Source organism: Chroicocephalus ridibundus, chromosome 10, assembly GCF_963924245.1.
Source record: "Chroicocephalus ridibundus chromosome 10, bChrRid1.1, whole genome shotgun sequence".
Lineage (NCBI taxonomy): Eukaryota > Metazoa > Chordata > Aves > Charadriiformes > Laridae > Chroicocephalus > Chroicocephalus ridibundus.
Window position 1 is genome coordinate 17,723,832 of NC_086293.1, and position 18,850 is coordinate 17,742,681.

General features: G+C 40.4%; 1 protein-coding gene across 1 annotated transcript in view; it reads right to left on the minus strand.

The window, feature by feature from the left end:
* The window catches only part of PTPRG (protein tyrosine phosphatase receptor type G), a 410,943-nt gene that overhangs the window by 123,911 nt on the left and 268,182 nt on the right, over nucleotides 1-18,850 (minus strand). Inside the window, exon 5 of the mRNA XM_063347764.1 lies at nucleotides 15,414-15,509. Within this exon, the coding sequence (XP_063203834.1) occupies nucleotides 15,414-15,509 (96 nt within the window). The remainder of the gene's footprint in view (nucleotides 1-15,413; nucleotides 15,510-18,850) is intronic.

The window sequence follows — 18,850 nt, forward strand, 5'->3', positions numbered from 1 at the left end:
TGTTTATTTTTCACTTGGTTAGAATGACCCAACAACTCACTCAGTTCCTTACAAAAACTTTTCAACAAGTATCATGGCTTGCATTCAGAGGAAATGGGGAAATTGTTGTGCAGAAAAAAAGCACTTAGAATACAAGTGCATTAAAAACCTGGGAAACATTCAGTTTGTGGCAGCAGTTTCTTCCTCTTGAAATACAAAGAAATACAAAAACTAACATGACACGTATGCTTGTTTCAAGATGTTCTACATTTCAGCAGTGGCAAAGTGAATGCTATTCAATCACTGCGAGTAGGTGATAGTCTTAAAGCCACAGAACTCCTCAGGATGCTCTAGCCTTCATGCCTCTGCTCCACAGGCTTCTTAAAGCTTTCCGGTGCTCCTGTGGAGCGTGACCCATCTACGGAGGGGGTTTTCAAGCTCTGTCTCTGGTCAGGAAGCCCTCCTCCTACACAGGATATAACTTCAAAATTGCCAGAATCTCAAAATCTCAGGGAAAGGTACAAGAGAAGAAATAAAATGCAACTGAATACTATCTAAAACAAAACTTAAAACATGGTTAGAACAAAAGGTTCTCTTTGAACAAGTCTAGTCTGACCCAGAGCAGCAAAGACGCTTCCTGCAGGTGCGTGCACACAGGAATGTCTCAGGAAGAGTCTTCCATCTCCTCTCCTCTCACACACGCTCTGAATCTGCTTGCCAGAGAACCTGCCTATTAATCTGAGTTGTTTAATTCCTTCTTTTTAACCTCTTTTGTTCACACCCCAGCACTTTAACTTCTAGGTGTCCACAGATCATGTACACTGGTTATGATCCCATCACCAATGCTGTGTTCAGTCAGCTGGACCATCCGGGCTCCTGGCACATGCTTTGCCATGACTCCAGTTTGGTATCCACCTCAAGAAAAGTTTCTTACCTCCTCAAAACCTGGCAGGCTTGCATGATCCTTTGATGGCATCACCCTCACATGACCACCTGCGACTGACACCACAACCTGCCTTAGGCTTTCCCCGGCCAAAAGCTTGAGCTGGTGTGGAGCAAGCTAAAAAGCCAATGCTCTGTAGGGCAATCCTCAGAGGCTTGGCACACAGGGACATGTTCACTGCCAGGCTGCATGGGCAATTCTCCCCAAAATGCCTGAGACCCAACACAGTTTGAATTCCAGCCCAGCTGTAATGTGCATACAAGGAGCACTGTTGGCTGCTGTGAGGATGAGAAGGTTTCCAGAACTAACGGCAGCAAGCACCAGTGCTTGAAAGCTTGATGCTGTAGCATCCCATGTTCTCTGCAGACTTGCCTGTAACCCCAGCACGCTGGTAGGACACACCTGCATTTTTGGCAGCAAACATTTTAATATAGGGCATGAGAAGGAAGGCATAAAAAAAATCTTCTGTTTTTTGGGGTAAAACACGAGTTATATGCCTCAGATGCAATGCAAGCAGCAACGAAGGAAGAAAGAGGGTATTTCCTAAAATGTAGGCATAGGCTGGGCACTTACAAGATAAATGCAGCATTAAAAAAAAAATTGCTTCTGACACGAGAACAGCTGATGGAGATAATCTCCATAGCTCAGCATGAATTTATATAGCCTTTCAGCAACTCTATTAGACAGGTGTGGTAGCAGCCAGCTGTACTGTACTGCATGCACAGACTGCGCTTCTCTAACACCCGAGTGCCCATATGGCCCTGCAGCACACCGAGGTGGTGCCACCTGCCCGGGCATCACCCCCCTCTCCCACCACCATCTGTCCACAGAGAGGTATTGGTATCCACCCGAGGGGGCGTGCCAAGCAGGTCTAGATAACGAGCGAGTTCAGACTCAAAAATGATGAATGTTTCCATCCACAACACAGGGACCACCAAACAGCTCTACCGAGTCAGGTTTAAAAGCCAGCTTTACCTCTGGCCTTTAATTCTCGGTCCAAGTTATGAGAAGAGATAAGTCTAGCCATAAGGCGGGGTGGGCCGCTTGCTATTAGAGAAGGTAAGCTTATTAGCTGAAATATAATAAATCTCTGTAGATATCTGGAGTAGCAGAAGGCAACAGTTCGCTTAGCCATATCACTGGTAATGAGTTGGCAAGAGGAGAGCATTCCAAAACGTTAACCTAAAGTTTAATTTGACTGGTATGCACTTTGGGAGAGTATTTAAAAAGACTGGCTCACCCGAGATGGGGAACTATCTGTCTGCTCATGTCTTCCACGAAATGCAGCAGGATATAAAAGCACGTGTTTTTAGCAGTTTAGAATACAAAACGCAGAAAAAAAAAAATCTTTGAAAAGTGATTGATGTAGTCTAATCATGTTTCACACAAGAGCATTTCAAATTATGTTAGATGTTTTTATAAGATCTAAATATGATAAAGAAGGTTTGCCAGGTGGCAAGGTAGGCAGGGGGGAGAAAGAAGTAAGGAAATAATTTTATGTTGACTGCTTCTAATACACAGGCATGTGCGTAATGCCATACAAACCACAGATAAAGTACACACACACAAAAAATTACTAGCTTAGCTGTTAGGGTTACGGAGCTGTGCTTTCTAATCAACGCTTACTCATATAGCTGTTTTTAAATATTGATCTGGCAGCGTGATCCTGAGGGAAAATAAATATCAAAAGGGGTGATTTAATTCAATCATCCCAATTCCTGCATAACATGATCCTATTTGTTCAAAAACCCAGAAAGCAGTAAATTAAGTGAAGCTTACAGGTCAGCTAATATATGTACAGCCTTAAAATAACATGAGACACACGATAAAATACACTGAGATCCAAAGTTAATCTCTTTTAGCAATATTCTTGCAGCAAGTAAAGATGAATTTTACACTGAAAAAAATCCATTTTATCAGGAGCAAGACTGAGCTTTCTAATAACCAAGCTACTTCCTAATGTGGTACATCATTTTACTTTATTCATAAAGAACAGTTTGCCAAATCTCCAGTTAGGCTTCATTTGATACAGTGCAGATGTTGCAAAACCAATACCTTCTTACAGAAAGTCTCTTTACTCTTGATAATGACAACATTACAATGCATTTTTGATGCGCAGAAACAGTACGGTTACAATCAGCAGCTAAATACTTTTCTGATGGTATCAGCCAGGCAGCTTTTCTCTGGCTTCTCAGTGCTCCCAGAGCTGTGAAACAGTTGCAAACACTGTAAGCTCAGAGGAAAAAATCCTGCTCCATCTTGCAAGTCTCTGAAAACTCACTGCTCAGAGGTGCTGTGAACAGATTTAAGCAATCTTTATTTAACACATATTTCAATTTTCGGCATAGAATAAGATGGTGATTGGCATTCTTGACTCTCATCTATCTCCACTAGAGATTAACGTGCATGAAAGCACATCCCAGCTTCTTTGCTGGTTTTGTTCCGGGAACTCTGATACAAGCACACCTGAACTTAAAACAAAGGGAGGTTTAATATTACTCAAACTGGGACCATTTAGCTCATTTCAGACTCCTCCCCTCCGTCGGATTAGCGTCCTTTGCAGTGAATCTCAGATGTAGAAGAAAAGTCTGAAAGCTACTAAAATGATGCTGTAAAAAGGTTCCCAGGTTTACACACCCTCATCTCCACCCTATGAACTTGAAGATTTCTGATTTAGATTCACAGGAGGTAAAACATCAGATACAAGGATTGCTCTGGGCAAGCCGCCATCTCGGCTGCAGAATTATTTTGGGGGGTGATATGCCATCAGCATTATCAGTTAAGCCATCAGCCATACATACAAATGTCTGCCTCTGTACAAAGACATAAAGAAAGGGACCAGACCAGACTCTGATTTACTTTCCTTGCCTTTCTTTCACCCCTGGAAAGAAAAACACCAGCTCAGAAAACCCTCGATAATTATCCCTCCTACGGTTGTCCTGCGGCACAGAAACTACAGATGACAAAAACCAGCAACAAAGCGACCCGCCGGCAGTAACCTCTAACACTGGATTTACAGTAATTTATGATAGATTATAATTAAATTACTAAGAGATATTTTCCTGCATGTTTGCTCTGCATCATATGTAATGTTTAGGAATTATCCAGGAAACCAAACATATTGTTGGTAATTGGGGTGGTGCTTACATGGACATGCCAACCCGACACCAATCCATGCTGGCCCAAAAGGGGTGGGCAGCATCCTCTGCCTCCAACCGCTCCTCTTCCCTCCCTTGCACATCACATACTATCTAGGGAAAAACACGGTGACATTTCAGCTGGACCCTGCTCTGTGCCTTGGCTAAGGATGGACAAGGTGGGCAGCACTGATGAGGGCAGAAATAGGATGACTACGTAACCACCTCCGTGATTGTACAAAAATGACACGTTTCATTTATTTGTACAACACAAGCCCTAAGTGATTCTTACATCTCACAGCAACCTATTAACAAAAAGAGACTTTGTGAATGGGGTAGCTGGGTAAACATTTCAAACAAATACATAAATTATGCATAGTCGGTATACTTTTTCTACCTTAGGGATCAAACTGAAACGAGACTAAAGAACTATGTTTTATTTGTATTAAAAATGTATTAGCTGCTGTCCGAGAAGGTTTTCTAGAACATTTGGTATGCTACCCAGGAAATTCTGTCTGAAGCTTGCATTGTTTATTATTGCCAATACCAGGAGAAACTTGGCACTGCTATATCTGAGAACTACAGTAATAATTCTTCAGGCAGAACAGCTTAAATTTAATAAGAATAACTTTTTCATCTGAGCCAGAAGATCTAAAAGCAAAGGAAGCCCCAATTTTGCCCATCTATTTTATATATTCAGATTTTACAACCAATCTCTCCTTTATGACACAAGGTGAAACTAGGCAATCATTTATGAATAGATGCTGTGCTCACCTTCACTTAAAATGTGCCATAACACTAACTGGTAACCAGAGACATATGAAGACTCTACAGTTTCATGGAAGATACAGAGGATGAAAACAAGTGTGATTTTTCTAAGGGGTGCACAAGTCCTGTGCAAAATCCTGTAGAACTGGGCAACATGTGGACTGGTGAGTTGTTTCCCAATTGAAATGTTAGATTTCTCCATCTACGTTCCATGAATGTAAACCACATGTAATATACCTGATTAGTCCTCTGAGAGACAAAGGAGGTATGAGTCCTGGATGGCTCCAGAGGATGATTTTTGCAGAAAAAGAAATCAAATTAATTTTTAAAAAGAGGTAGGCAGACAGGCAGAAAAAACTATCTTCCTGGAATCCAGGCTGGATGTCTAACAACAGGGAGAAAGCAGGGACTTATCAGAGGCAGCTGCTGCATTTGGGAGAGAGGAGAAAGGAAAGGAGATGAACGTACAGCTTTACATCTCCTCTGATTCTGTAACTAAGACCAGTTCTAGCAAAACTCTCCAAAGACTTGGATAGCAAAAAATACATGCTTTACTTCCAGCTACTCTCTCTCTCTCTATCTCTCTCTCTCTCTCTCTCTCTTAAACAAAAAAGGTCAAGTCAAAATGCACCAGATTTGGAACATGTAAGAAGGAAGGGATGAAGCAATTGTTGCTAACACAGAGAGGAGAAAAGGTAGCGGCAGCAAAGAAAACAAGCCACGTTCAACGGCTTCTCAATGCTCAAAGATACAAAGAGACTCTACAAGGGGCTGTTGTGCCTTCCCCAGAGCAGACAACGGGCGAGTGAAGGCTGGGGGTCCCTCCACCTTGCGTCAGCTTTCATGGCATCCAGCTCCGGTCTGCTTTGTGATGTTTGATAAAGTGACAAAGTGATGCATCAACAAAGCACACCAGAGAGTAAAATGCAAAAAGCATTACTGTAGTTAGGGAACTAATTTGTTTTTTAGTCTAATGGTTATAATCAGCAGACTTCCTGAGTATCAATCTTCCTGAACCACAGAGGGGGTGAGATTATAGACTGACAACTGTAATTTTTACATATTAGACATCTAAGTGTCATTTTCAGAAGTCTGGTAATGAAAACTCCACAAGATATTTTTCTATCAATTTAAAGATTTTTACAGCATGGCTACAAAAGCGATTATTTATATTTTTCTAAGACAGGATATTTTAAAATCACCGAGAAGTAAATTACTGTGTTTAAGACACTGACACGAGACACAATAAATATTCCTAAACTGACTCCACTTTTGAACGTCAAGGGTGAGAGGAAGGAAAGGGAGGCAAGAGAATACACAAATGCATGCAGATCATAGGGCAAGTTATTCAAATAAAACCACTAAAATATAAGGGGACAATTATGAAAATTAAGGCTAACAAATTGGTATGTAATTTAATGAAGCAAGTTAATAATGGCATCCCACTTGGGATTAATTGTAATACATTAATCAATTAAGAAGCATTGGGAAAGCAAAAAAGCTGCAAGTCAAAAACATTTATAATGCTGTAAACTGAAAGACAGTGATCCTGACATTCAAATGAACATTAAACTTGAAGAGCACAGAGATGTATTCCCCATGCAATGCACACAACCAGCTCTCATTAACGGTTACGACAGATAGCTCAAGATATTGAGGAGAGATCCCACAAAACATACAGAGAGTGTTTTTCAAATTTGTAGCATTGCACATCTTTGGAGTCCAAGTCTTCTCAACAGCACACAAGTTTGCAGTTCCTTCCTAGCATCAATAATTGTGATGTTTCCATTAAATACATCAGAGCAAAGCACTGTGATTTATCACAAAAGGCAAAAGCCACTTGATAACCCATCACCGTTGTTAGCCACCCTCCTTGCTACTGCAGCCAAAGCAGAGAAGCGACAGCACAAGTTAAAAGTTATGATCTCAGACTCTGCAGCTAAGAAAGCATTTATAGGGCGTTTGGGGGTGGGGGGGAAGGATCTTATTTTTACCTTCAATTAGAGTTTTCTCAGACACTTTGGAAGTTGCATTTCTCTAGATATATCTGAGATTAAAAACAAAATAAAAGTCAAAGGCTCTGTGTGCATTCTGGTATTTCGCTCTGCAGTGTAAAAAGAGCTGCATGACCCCGCACTCTGTACAGCCCCTATCCTTTAAAACTCAACCTCACAAAAAGGCTTTAATTGAAAGTACTGCATTTTGGTGGTCATCTGACAAAATCAGGCTCTTCTGCCTTACTGGAAAATACCATGAACGAGTTCACAGAGCCGAAGAGAAGAAGGGAAAGGAAGACGATTGCTTGGGCACTGAGGAAGATAAGTGCACATAAGGTAGATTATCTTTCTCCACTGCACAGTCAGCCTGTGGATAGAAAAGTTTCAACACAGCAGGTTGCAGCCATCATGATCTAGAGACTGCAAATGCCTCTTGGCAGAACACAGGGAAGCAGAAGCGGAACGATGTGTTTGCTTCCAAGAACGATCTGTTTCAGCCGCCCTGTCAGTCTGTCTGCCTCCAAATCCAGCCCCGCTTTCGCTCACGCATTTGTACCTCGTTCCTCCAAGCACACTCGCTCAGGGTGCTCAGGCTGCTGTGAGAACACCTCTGCTCTCAGCAGCCTTAGATTTAGCCACGTGGGCTCTTGCTCATGGATAAGCCGTGACAAACATACAGCCATGTGAATGAGAAAGCTTGAACCCACTGTACCCTGCAAATCAAGAGAAACTTTGCTCGTGTTTGTGTGGGGTTTGAAATGAGGGATTACCAGGAGCCCAGGCTCTGCATGGTGACCCCAGCAGCAAAAGTCTGTATCAGTGCCGTTGTCAACGGACGGAAAATTTAGAGTACTGAAGATTATCTGGTCAAAAAAACCCACAGGTGAAAGGGCCAGTGTTTCTTCAGTGCAATTCAGCTCACTAACAAAGTCCTCATTTCTTGAGCCCCACAGCGAGTGATGAACATCACTGGGCTCACAGCCCCGACCCCTTCCCGGCTCCCTGTGCTCCCCAAAGCACTCCTGGCTTGTGCTCGGTGAAGTCCTGGGGCTGGTCCCAGCAGCCTGCTGCTTCCTTCTCTCCTCCTCTGCCCTGCTGTGAGCAACGATCTTCAAGAAAGGGATGCAGCTCTGCTTATCTCACAGCAGCATCTCACTCCACAGCTAAAAACCTTCTGAAGCTTCTCCATTAAACTCAAGACTTCATCAGGAATTGTTTGCTTAGTACTCTTGAGAGTCCGCCTACTCATTTATGTACTAAAATCAAGGAGGAAGAACCTTATTACAAGAAATCCTTATTTTTAAAAAAAATCTCCGTAGTAAACAGAGAAAATTTTACTATTAAACAACATCTGGTACACGACCAATCTGGACAAAGGTACGGACCAGAATAAAGTTAAAGTCTCATCGTTAAGTACTTGAAACTCAATAAGCACCAAAATTGAAACTGGATATATATATATATTTTTTTACTCACAGAGCTATTCCCCATCTGTTCTCCCCTTTCTTTCTTATTTTACATAAAATATTCAAAAATATTCATATTTCCCAAAGAAACTTTCAGCAGAAGTTGAAATAAAAATCTGAATTTTGGGCTTCGTTTAAAAGAAATATTTTTGTTTTCTTTAATGGAAAGGCAGGATATATTTTTTAGAAACAGATACTTTTCATGAGTTTTTGTCTTCTACCCAAAGCCAACTTCCAATCAAAAGGGTTTCAGGGCAAATTTTTTGATCAGCATAAATACTTATTGTTAGGCACCGAAACTTGCATGTTTTGGCTAAAGAGACCACTTTTGGAGGCTGTTCAGTGCCATTCACGTACTGATCTCAATTCAAGTCTAACAGACTTCAAGCAGCCCTCACAATTTTATATTTAAATTCTCCATGGTGCAAAATCACTTTTGTCTTTTGATAAATTTATCTCCACTTATTTACTGGAAAATTAGGAGAATTGTTTTCTGCTCCAGAGATGCTTCAGTATTACTGTGCATCATTACGTGTATCGTACATGGTGTTTCTCAGGAAAAAAATGTACTCTGGGTGCTTTACTGCGCACATCTACCTACCCTGACTCGCTCCTCTTTATATGTCAGGGCAGCTACTTTGTATCTCTATATTATTCTTCAACCATTTAAAGGCCCTAGTATTGCTTTTATTCGTAACAACTCATCATTTTAAACAGCTGTGGCAATTTCAAAATGCTAGGAAACCGGACTTAGTGAGTTAGAACACATTTCAAATTGTTTTGCTTGTCTTCTTTTACACGGAGAGTTACCAGTACATACGCATACACTTTGACAAATACAAATCATGCTTTCCAAAGGCATTGAATAAGTAGCTTTAAGCCTGCACACTTTTTCATGTTACGAAGATAATAAAAAAATACCTGTACTAATTACTAAATAATTCCGCTAATCAATAATAACAGTTTTATTATTCATAAGCTACTATTAATAAAACACCACGGGTTTTAATGTAACCATTAAAAGAATTAATACTGTAATTTAATTTTAAGGTCTTTACATGTATCTGAAGTCTATTAAAATAAATGAAAAGCCTCTCAATGAGTCTGGATGATGCCCTGCATGTTAATGATGCTACATGTTATCTGAACTGCTGCAAATCACCTTTAAGATATCGCCTAAACACCGAGGCACTGATTACGTTTCATGTAGGTGGATGTAATGTTTCAGGAAAAGCGCACACATCCCTCTCCAGTCTCATTTTAGAATCAAGCTGGTTTTGCACAGACTTTCAAAAATTAGGGAATTGCCAGGAATTGAGAGGGGGACGTGGGAATCTGGTCTCCTAGCAGATACGGTTTTCTCAACAGCTACTGTATTTAAAGCACTTATTCACTGAATTTATTTGTTTATGATGGCAAATGCATGAAACAGTTAATGAAAGGGAAGATAAAGGCTTCTAGGGACGTAAAAAGCTGAATTCTGTTATTTGAGAAACACACATTGAAAAAAGCACATTTGTGCCAAATATTCAGTGGCTTTGATGGTGTTCCACTGATTTATTCTGTATTTAGCTCATTTAGGTCCCTGTGAAAAGTGAGTTACTGATTGCCTTCATGAAGCATACCAAGAACGACTACCAAAAAAATCTTACAAAAAGTAAGGCCACAATTACTATTTCTTTTACTGAAGAACAAATTTCTGCATACTTGAGTTTGAAGTAAATATAAAGATACTTAAACACAAAGTTACTTATATAAAGATACTTAAACAAAAGTTAAAAGTGCTACACTATTTTTTCCAACAACCTTAAAAAAAATATTAGTATTGGAAAAGAAAATTAAGAATGGCATCCCAGCAGAAGACCTGTAAAACCCTTGATTTTCATCCAAGGTACTTTTGAAAATACTGTTAGTTACATATTTGCTGCCAAGTACCTAATTACCTTTAAAAATCTAGCCCTGCCCTGCTAAAGCTCTTGAGTGATCAAGGTATCGACATCACTCATCATTATGAAGATAATTTTAATGATGAAAGCATTGCTAAAAGTTATTTTAAAATTCATTTTTACTTTAACTTCTTTAGAGATGATTTGTTTGAGTACCTGAGATACAGTAACTAATCACTGATGGTTTTCTTTGCAAATAATAAAATAGATTTATATGCCTTCCCTGTAGGAACAAGAATTCCATCACCTCCTCCTGAATTTCTGAGCTATCGAATATTTGATGAGTGCTTAGGGAATCAGTATTGTGTCTTTTCACAGCAGTAATCAAGGAATGAAGTATTCTCTGCTGTAATGAATCTACCGCAGGCCCAAAAGATGAATATTTCAAATGCAAAAGCAATATGTTTGTTTTGAACACATTTAAGTTTGGCTTTAATAAAGCAAGTAGTGAAGTGTGCAATGAATTATATTGTTAGATGGTTAAAACAGAGCCGTGCAATATGTCTGAATGCATCTAATCCAAGTAACTACTCATTTTAAATGCGACTTGTAAATATGTATTACGTGTATATGTATGAACGGATGACCCAGGAACCAGTGAGAGATCTGGGCCTTCCCTTCCACTCCTCGTCTTGCTTCAAAACCGGTTCAGCCTGACAATTAACCAAGGCCTGGAGCCAGAATATCATTAAGTTCAAGCCGAACCTTATGCAGGCTGAAATAAAGCACTTGTACTAACTATTCCAGTTAGGATCATTTAAATCGAGACCGAAGTGCCCTGCTGGACTGGGACCTGTGACATGTTCCAGCAGATCAGTGGGTCTCACCATGCAGCCACAGGCAACTGTTAACTGGTCCCCAAAGCAGCGAGCCCCTGCAGACAGGTCCCCTCACCGCCTTGTCACCGTTCCTGCAAATCCAGAAGCCTTTACTGCAGACCAAGAGGATATTGGCGGAAGGTAATGGGTATGTGAAGTTAAATGTCTCCCACTAGCACCAGCTTCACTATGAGAAATAGTAAGTAACCCCAGCACTGACAGGAATGGTCATGTTGTTTTCTCCTGAAAAATGTGTCAGGAGACAAAGAGAAATGATTGGCATTACCTCATTTGTCTCCAGAAGATTCGGATTTTTTCTAAGTAACTAGTGAGTTCTCTTTAACAACAAAACAACACGAGCTTTTTGACTCACATTGCTGTTTAATACTCTGATCCCCCTCTCCCTCTTGAAACAGCCTGACTTTTTTCCACAGACATTCCCACTTCAAGAAAAAAGCCATTTTTCCCATTGATTACCTCACCCACAGTGAAGCACATTTATGGGCTTTAATAACACTAAACCTGACATCAGCAGGCTGGAGTTCCCTTCTTTCCTTTCTCGCCTTGTTCCAGTTGAATAGCTTTTAAAATAATTTGAACTAAAAAGATCTGAGATTCCTAAGTCACTTTGCTCCTCTATTACACTCACTGTGGCCTCAGTGAGGACAAGGGAGATCTTGAAAGAAACACCACGGCACGGTGCAACGTTTTGTTTGTTTGCCGTTTGGTTTTTACAAAGGAAGGCGCCTCATTCTGCCCCAAATACAGAGCTACAGAAGAAGAGCCTGCAGGAATTTTCAGCAGTCACTCCCCTGGACGATGCTTGCCCCCGGCACGCTGCTTGAAGTGGTGCTACAATCAGAAAAGGGACCAAGTATCATGGGACCCTTTTCCTCAACATACCTGTTCACTTTACAACTGCTGCTCCAATGCAAAAATCAGCTTTCAGAGCCCAGCTAGGGACTTCAGGCCAGCTCATCTCATTTGCAAATTGAGAACACCCCACAGTGCTATTTCATGTGCGACCCTCTGAGTGTCTATCCACAATGAAATACAGAGATGAGCAATTAAAGCAGTTTGTATATGCAATAATTGTTTCCCGATTTCAACTAGAAATTTTTTTTTTTTATTTGTCAGGTCAACTGACCTGCAGCATGCAAACAGAAATAGAATTCATCAACACAGTTTACAGTGAAAGCCATGAGAAAAGCATAGATTCAATTAGCAATTACAAAAAAGTTCCAAGTGCTTCAATTATCCAAGTTCAGAACCAATGTACTTTACCTGGAAATTGCCCCTGAAACAGTGAATTCAATAAGGAAAATTCTTATATAGTTCATGTTAAATTATTTAAAAAGGAGGAAAGAGGGTTCTTAATTATTTAATGTTTCACCAATAATTATATAGTTCAGTATAACGTTCACTCACTGGAGAACCTGATTTTCAAAGGAACATTTGTGAACATCAGTCAAACAAAAAACACCTGCCAGACCATAAATTCAGTCAGTGCCATACACATTCATTCCAACACAGCATTAACGCATTAGCAAAAATCCAAGTCTTGACTTAATGGCAAATCCATCCAATCATTTCTGTGTTAAAATATTTACATAGAAAAGCATGCACAATTCAGTTTTCTAATGTATTTGTAAAAAACAGTATGACCTCTATTGCTACAATTTTTTAAAGCTGTGTTCTAAATAAATGAGTTACAGATGGGACTACAGCTCTGGAAAACAGAAAACTATAAAATTCATACTTGAATAGTCAAAGCTGCCAATCGAAATGTGGCCACGGACATCTTAGGGACATTTCATTCAAAAGTTACTAAAAATTAGTTTTAAAAGACAGCTTTTAAATTAGTTGCATGAAATACTAGCCACGGCAAGCTTATCCGCATGGTGCCCTGGGGAGCAAGGCTAAAGGAACACCAAGTATTTCTGAACAAAACTGTCTGTAAAGGTTTTTCCAAGACGTGGTTCACCAGCTCCAGCACACGATACGCAGCTGAGGAACTAAACTGACACCTTGGTCAAACACAGTACAGATCTGCAAAGGATTAGCACCAGCAATTAATAACCCCATGTACACAAACTCTGGCTCTACAGGACAAACTCTGGAAAACCCTCAAGATGGCCAAAATAGCAGTTGCTGCACTGAAGTCCTTCGAGTTCACTTACACAGGCCAGAATTCAGCACATGCCCTTCCAGAATGGGGACTTTGGGCCCTACAAATCTTCCTCGGCAGCTTTCCATCTCAGAGCTGGGCTACCCAGAAGGAAGACCTGATACACACAGAAACTCAATGGCACGCCACGGATTTATCATTTCAACCCAAAGGCAAGGAAAAAAAATACCAAAAAGGAGAAAACTATTTCCTTGCAGCCACAAAACAGGTTGTCCCTGGGTCACTTTGCCAAAGAATTATCTTACCCCCAACTCTCTGTAAGAGATCAGAGACTGTTTATCAGTAATGGCTTCAGATTTCATGGCTCCTGGAGCAGAGGAGCCCAGCTGCACCATCATCCAGACTTTACAGCCTAATGTCCTTACGGCCTGCAGGGCTAGAAATGATGAAAAATATAGATTTCTGCTTCCCTGAGGGGACCCAACACTCGGTTGCGGTCTTAAAGAGCCTGAGGTCTCTTACAATCAAAGATAGTTTTTTTTTTAATGGCATTACAGACTATTTTAGGTTATTTTTAGTGACTTTAATGGCTCCCTCGGAATCGTGCAAAGTGGGACTTGCAGTAAGTGCAGCACCTGGCTTTGCAGGTGGGGAATACAAAACAAAGTCCCACTACAATTTTAAGATCCTCTAAAAACAAGGTTTATGGAATAAATGTCACATACAGACTAGGAGATGGTGCGACATGGGGCAGTGCTTCACGTGGCTTATGTGAAGCCACATCAGGGTAATTTAGCAATTAAATTCCAGACGCATGATGCCACAACATGTCTTGCACACCCTGGCGTAACACATGCTCCTCCTGACACGGCACACGCACAGAACGTGCAGCTCTTCACTGCGGTATAAATCAAGTAACAGCGCCTTTGGTTGTTCTGTTTCTAAACTTCTGCCTTCTAAGGCCAAATTCGATTTGCCCAATGCTCCCCACAGCACATCAAGATTAAGAAGTCTGGGGAATCATCCTGCTATGCCACTGTAAATTATCACAGCTCCACCAACTTTACCCTAACACGAAACGCCACAGAAGTGCTCAGAATTCAACAGTGATGAATTTAACATGCCTACTTCCACTAGCCTGATGTCAGCAGAGTTACGGCAAATTATGCAATACAAGGATCTGTCCTTTTCTCCTTATCAAAGCATTTGATCAAAACCAGTGACATGGAAAAAGACAACCTTACTTAATTTGAGCAGCAGAGTCAGGCTTGTCACTCTAACATCATAGGAAAAAGGGAGGTATTTACATATGGGTACTTGTATATTCTTTTTTATCTGGCTTCACAAAGATTAACAGTAAGATCATTTTCTTCCACAGTAAAAACTAGCGTGAAACCTCACAGAGGACCACCATATTCCCTTGCTCTTCCCTCCCCCTTTTTCTTCTCTTTTGAAAAAGGAACACCTTGAGATATTTCAAAATCTTCATTAGCCACTTCTCTGCTTGTGACAGCGTGGTGGTATGGAGTCGCTCCAGCTCACTCCATTCAAACCACCCTTGACTCAAAGGAAAAACTCCATTTCTGATGCAATATGACAAAAAGCCCAACATTGCTGAACACCGCCTGCCATGTGGCTTGACCCGCCAGCCATCACAAGCAGCAGTCGCTACTCAGCACCGCAGTTCTCGAGGGTGTCGAACCAACAAATGAGCTAACCGAGCAGTCACGCTCTCGAGGATGCATTTTAAAAAAGGGGATGCATAAATTCACTCATTCGGAAACCTATCTGTTCAAGAACTTGTTACTATGACAATTTAGAAAGAAGCTGCTAAAGATAAGATTGATGGAACTCATTGATTAATTTTCTCTCAAGCTATGTTGGAATTTTAAGTTTTCTCTAAGCAGAACCAGTTCACGTTGGTTTGTTAGTATTCCAGGAACCCCAGCAATGTGCTTCAGCAGTGAAGGAAGTTCCATGATAAATGTGTTCTCCAATCTGCATCTGTAAAGTAGCTATAAAATCAAAACAATTCATGCAAAATTTTTCATTACGTTTCTAAATATACTTATTTACATTTTAAATCACACTTAGACAATATGAAATATCTTCCACTTAGACAGGTGGGAACAAGAAAACAGATGCATCCATTAAGCTTGAAACAATTCAATGAATTAAATAGTACTTGGTGAATGCTTTGGTTTATGGATATAGCCCTTGTTTAAACTTACTTGAAAAAACACGGCCATGGCTCCTACTACCCTGTTTTCTAGTACTGCTGTTCCAAAACTGTCAAAGTCATCAGGATTGTAGAAGTAAATCTGCATCTGTAAAAATTAAAAACAACAACAAAATCACATTAGTGTTGATTCATACAGCTTTCAAATGAGGTAATGCATACACGTCGTACGCAAACCCAGTATTATGAACCTGAGATAAAGGAATTCTGCTGAACAATATTGTTTAACTAGCATCTTGATTAATAGCATGACTGCCCTACTGGGACAGTAACCAGGGAACAGAGTCAATGCAATGCATTTTAATAACAAACCCAAGAATAAACAGTATGGCCAGTCTGTTTAGATGGTAAACTTTGTGCTTTCTGACAGGATCTCTTCATTTCTTTGCTCATTGCAGGCTCATCTCCTGCTCTGCTAAATGCGCTAAACATATTTATCTCAAAAACCATAGAGAATTTTTGAAAAGGATTTCAACGTTTAGAGTTATTCCTTTACTCCTAAAGCAATTTGTAAGATAAAAGTCTGTCTCTGTAGCAATGCATTTTTATGAGCCTCTGATATCCAGAACTATCAGTTAGGGTCAGACTTCTCCCTGACTTCAGTTAAATTTCATGACTTTTATTTCCAAAGCGTTAGTGCTCAGCAAAAAGTATGTGAGACAAAACCAGATATTTTGATGTCATTTTAGGAAGAATAATAAATATTAATAATTAGGCAAACCCAAAGTGAAAGCAGGTGAGAACAATGATTACCCCAAAGCAGCAAACATCTGAGTTACACAAATACAAGAGAACCGAGAAATAGCTTCCTCCATACACTCCGCTGTTGAACAATCCCGCTTTACTCCAGGCACATGCCATGAATAAGGGCAACTCACAGAGGCCCGTGGGCACTACTGCTCTTAATTTCCTCTATGGTTCTCATTCCATTTACGGCATTAGCTGAGCGCCCACTTCTGCCAGCCCTCCTAACACCCTGCTGCTTCCCCAGCAGTTCTTCAACCTCTCTGTTCCCAAAGAAGCCCATCCGTATCAGCCATGACTTGCTCCAAGGATTTGGTTTACGTCCAAAACATGCAATGCTCCCTTCTCAACATTATACCATTCAGGTGTGTACATTTTCACAGAGTAAATTCAGGATTGGTAACATTTGTTGTATGCGTGCTCTACACGTAACAAATTAAAAACACGTGCCCAATGGTAACAGCCAAGCACGAGAACAGGGCTTCGCAGCAGTTGCTCTTAGGCCCCAGTGAGGGATCCTCCCAGATGGATTTTGAAATCCAAACCAGCCTGGCGTGTCCGTGGGGGCAACACTACTGCACTACTTATGCACACTACTACTGTTCACCTGTGCACATTGACTCTGGCAAAAAAATCATTTCCTGACTATGAAACAGGAATGGACCCATGCGGCTTCTCTGCCACTGGCCTCTTGCCTGAACCTGCACGGTCACTCCTGCTTCTCTGCTGCCCGTCGCCCGGTACCTGACCTATGCAGGCTTTTCACAGCATTATTAGGTGATAAACAGCCACTCCGTACATAGTTAAACAGAGACTAAGGTCTAACTAACCATGCCTCCTGACACACTGCCGGTCTGACCATCGCTCCCTCCTGCTCATTTGTCTCCAGGCAAATGCTCTGCTGGCACCAATAACTTGTTTGGGGCTGTTTGGCTTTTTCCAAGATTGTGCTGCATGACACCCTACCTTATTCACAAATGCAAGTATTTTTCCTGTATCCTGAAGTTTTGTATAATGCCAGATGAGATGATACCCTTTTTATCTTGCTCAGATGTGTTCCTGCTCGTATTTACTGATTCCCAGGCTTCTGACTGTATGTATTGGCTGTAATATATAATACTGGCAAAGTACCTATACCTCTAATAAAACATCACCATATAGAGAAAAGGCCAAGATGAAGATCAGTCTCTCCAGAGGTAGGGGTACTTTTTTCAGCAGGAGGATAAAATAAGACCACAGTCCAAATGGCTCACAAAAAATGAAAAAAATTGTCTGGTACTCACTCTAGCTTCATAAAATTTGAAAGCAATTTTCTTCCCCTATTTTGGCCTTCCTATTCCTAATGTATTCACAGCACATACAGAGATGCTGGCAATATCTCACAAAGTTGGTGGTGCCTCCAGGTTCTGACAACTCATGCTTTGAACAAACGTAGACTGAGGTACAGTCACTCATCGATGTAGAAATTAGAAACAGTTTGTTTCCGGTAGAACTGCTTAAACTTCAATTTAGCCAGCACAGACAAAGCTCACAAAACACTCACAAATTACTTTTTACTCTACTTTAAATGAAGCCTAAAATTAGGTATACCTTATATAAAACATTTCACTATATAGTCCTCATAGGAGCTTATGAAGAAAAGTATCACTGAGTGAGTTCCGCATATGCCAAAATCATTTTGGATCAATTTTGCTCACGGCATTTTAAGGAAATTAATTTTCACAATACACTTTTGGATAGCAGTGCAAAGGGCTTTGGTAAAAAAAGTGCTTAATTCAGATCCCTCGTCTCAGCAGTGCAATTTCACAGACTAATCAAGAACCACACTCTGCCTTGATTACCATACACATTGAAACGTTTTCCCACCGCTCCCTGGTGTTTTTCCAGAGAGCGTGGTTCCTCTCTCTGCATCCATCAAGTCAAGGGGAACTGTCTTGTATGAAAAATTATCGTCATCTGTCATACAGTAGCTTCCTTATGTGTTCATACAGCTAGAATGAACATTTTAGGAGCAGAATCTCCCAGGAATTGCTCTTATACAATTTACACACGCATAAACTGCAAAAACAATGTTAAGAAGATGGTAAAGTTACAGCCTCGAAGCTGCATGGTTCAGGCTGATCATAAAACCACACCTGTACACCGCTGAGCATTAGTATTATGACAATTTTCTAATTATGTGATCACATATTGTTCTCTTCCATAATAAACGCTCACCTGTTTCCCTGCAATTTACAATAAAATGTAAATGTATCTAATGTATTTTTGTTCTTTTATACATAATATACATAATCTTGAATACATTTATCAGTAGATATTTAATTTAATATTTTCTACGGATGGCATAATGTTCTTTATGTACAAATCAGGAATAAGACAGTTAACCATAAAATTAATTTCACCGCATACTTAAGTGGCCTAAACATGCCAGAAAATTTCCATTATTACTCCTTATTATATAATTAGTATATACAATATATGGCGCATTTTGCATATAAATGCCTTCTATAGTCTCTGCTGGGTACATACAAAGCAGTAGTACAGAATGCAACAAAGGGGCATTTAAGCTAAAGAAAATTTGCATCTTATTATGATATTTGTGAAATGCAGAAGGGAGCATCATCCAAGCTTGCACATCCAACCTGAACTGTGGCACTGCCTGACCTCAGCATCGTAAACCACCAT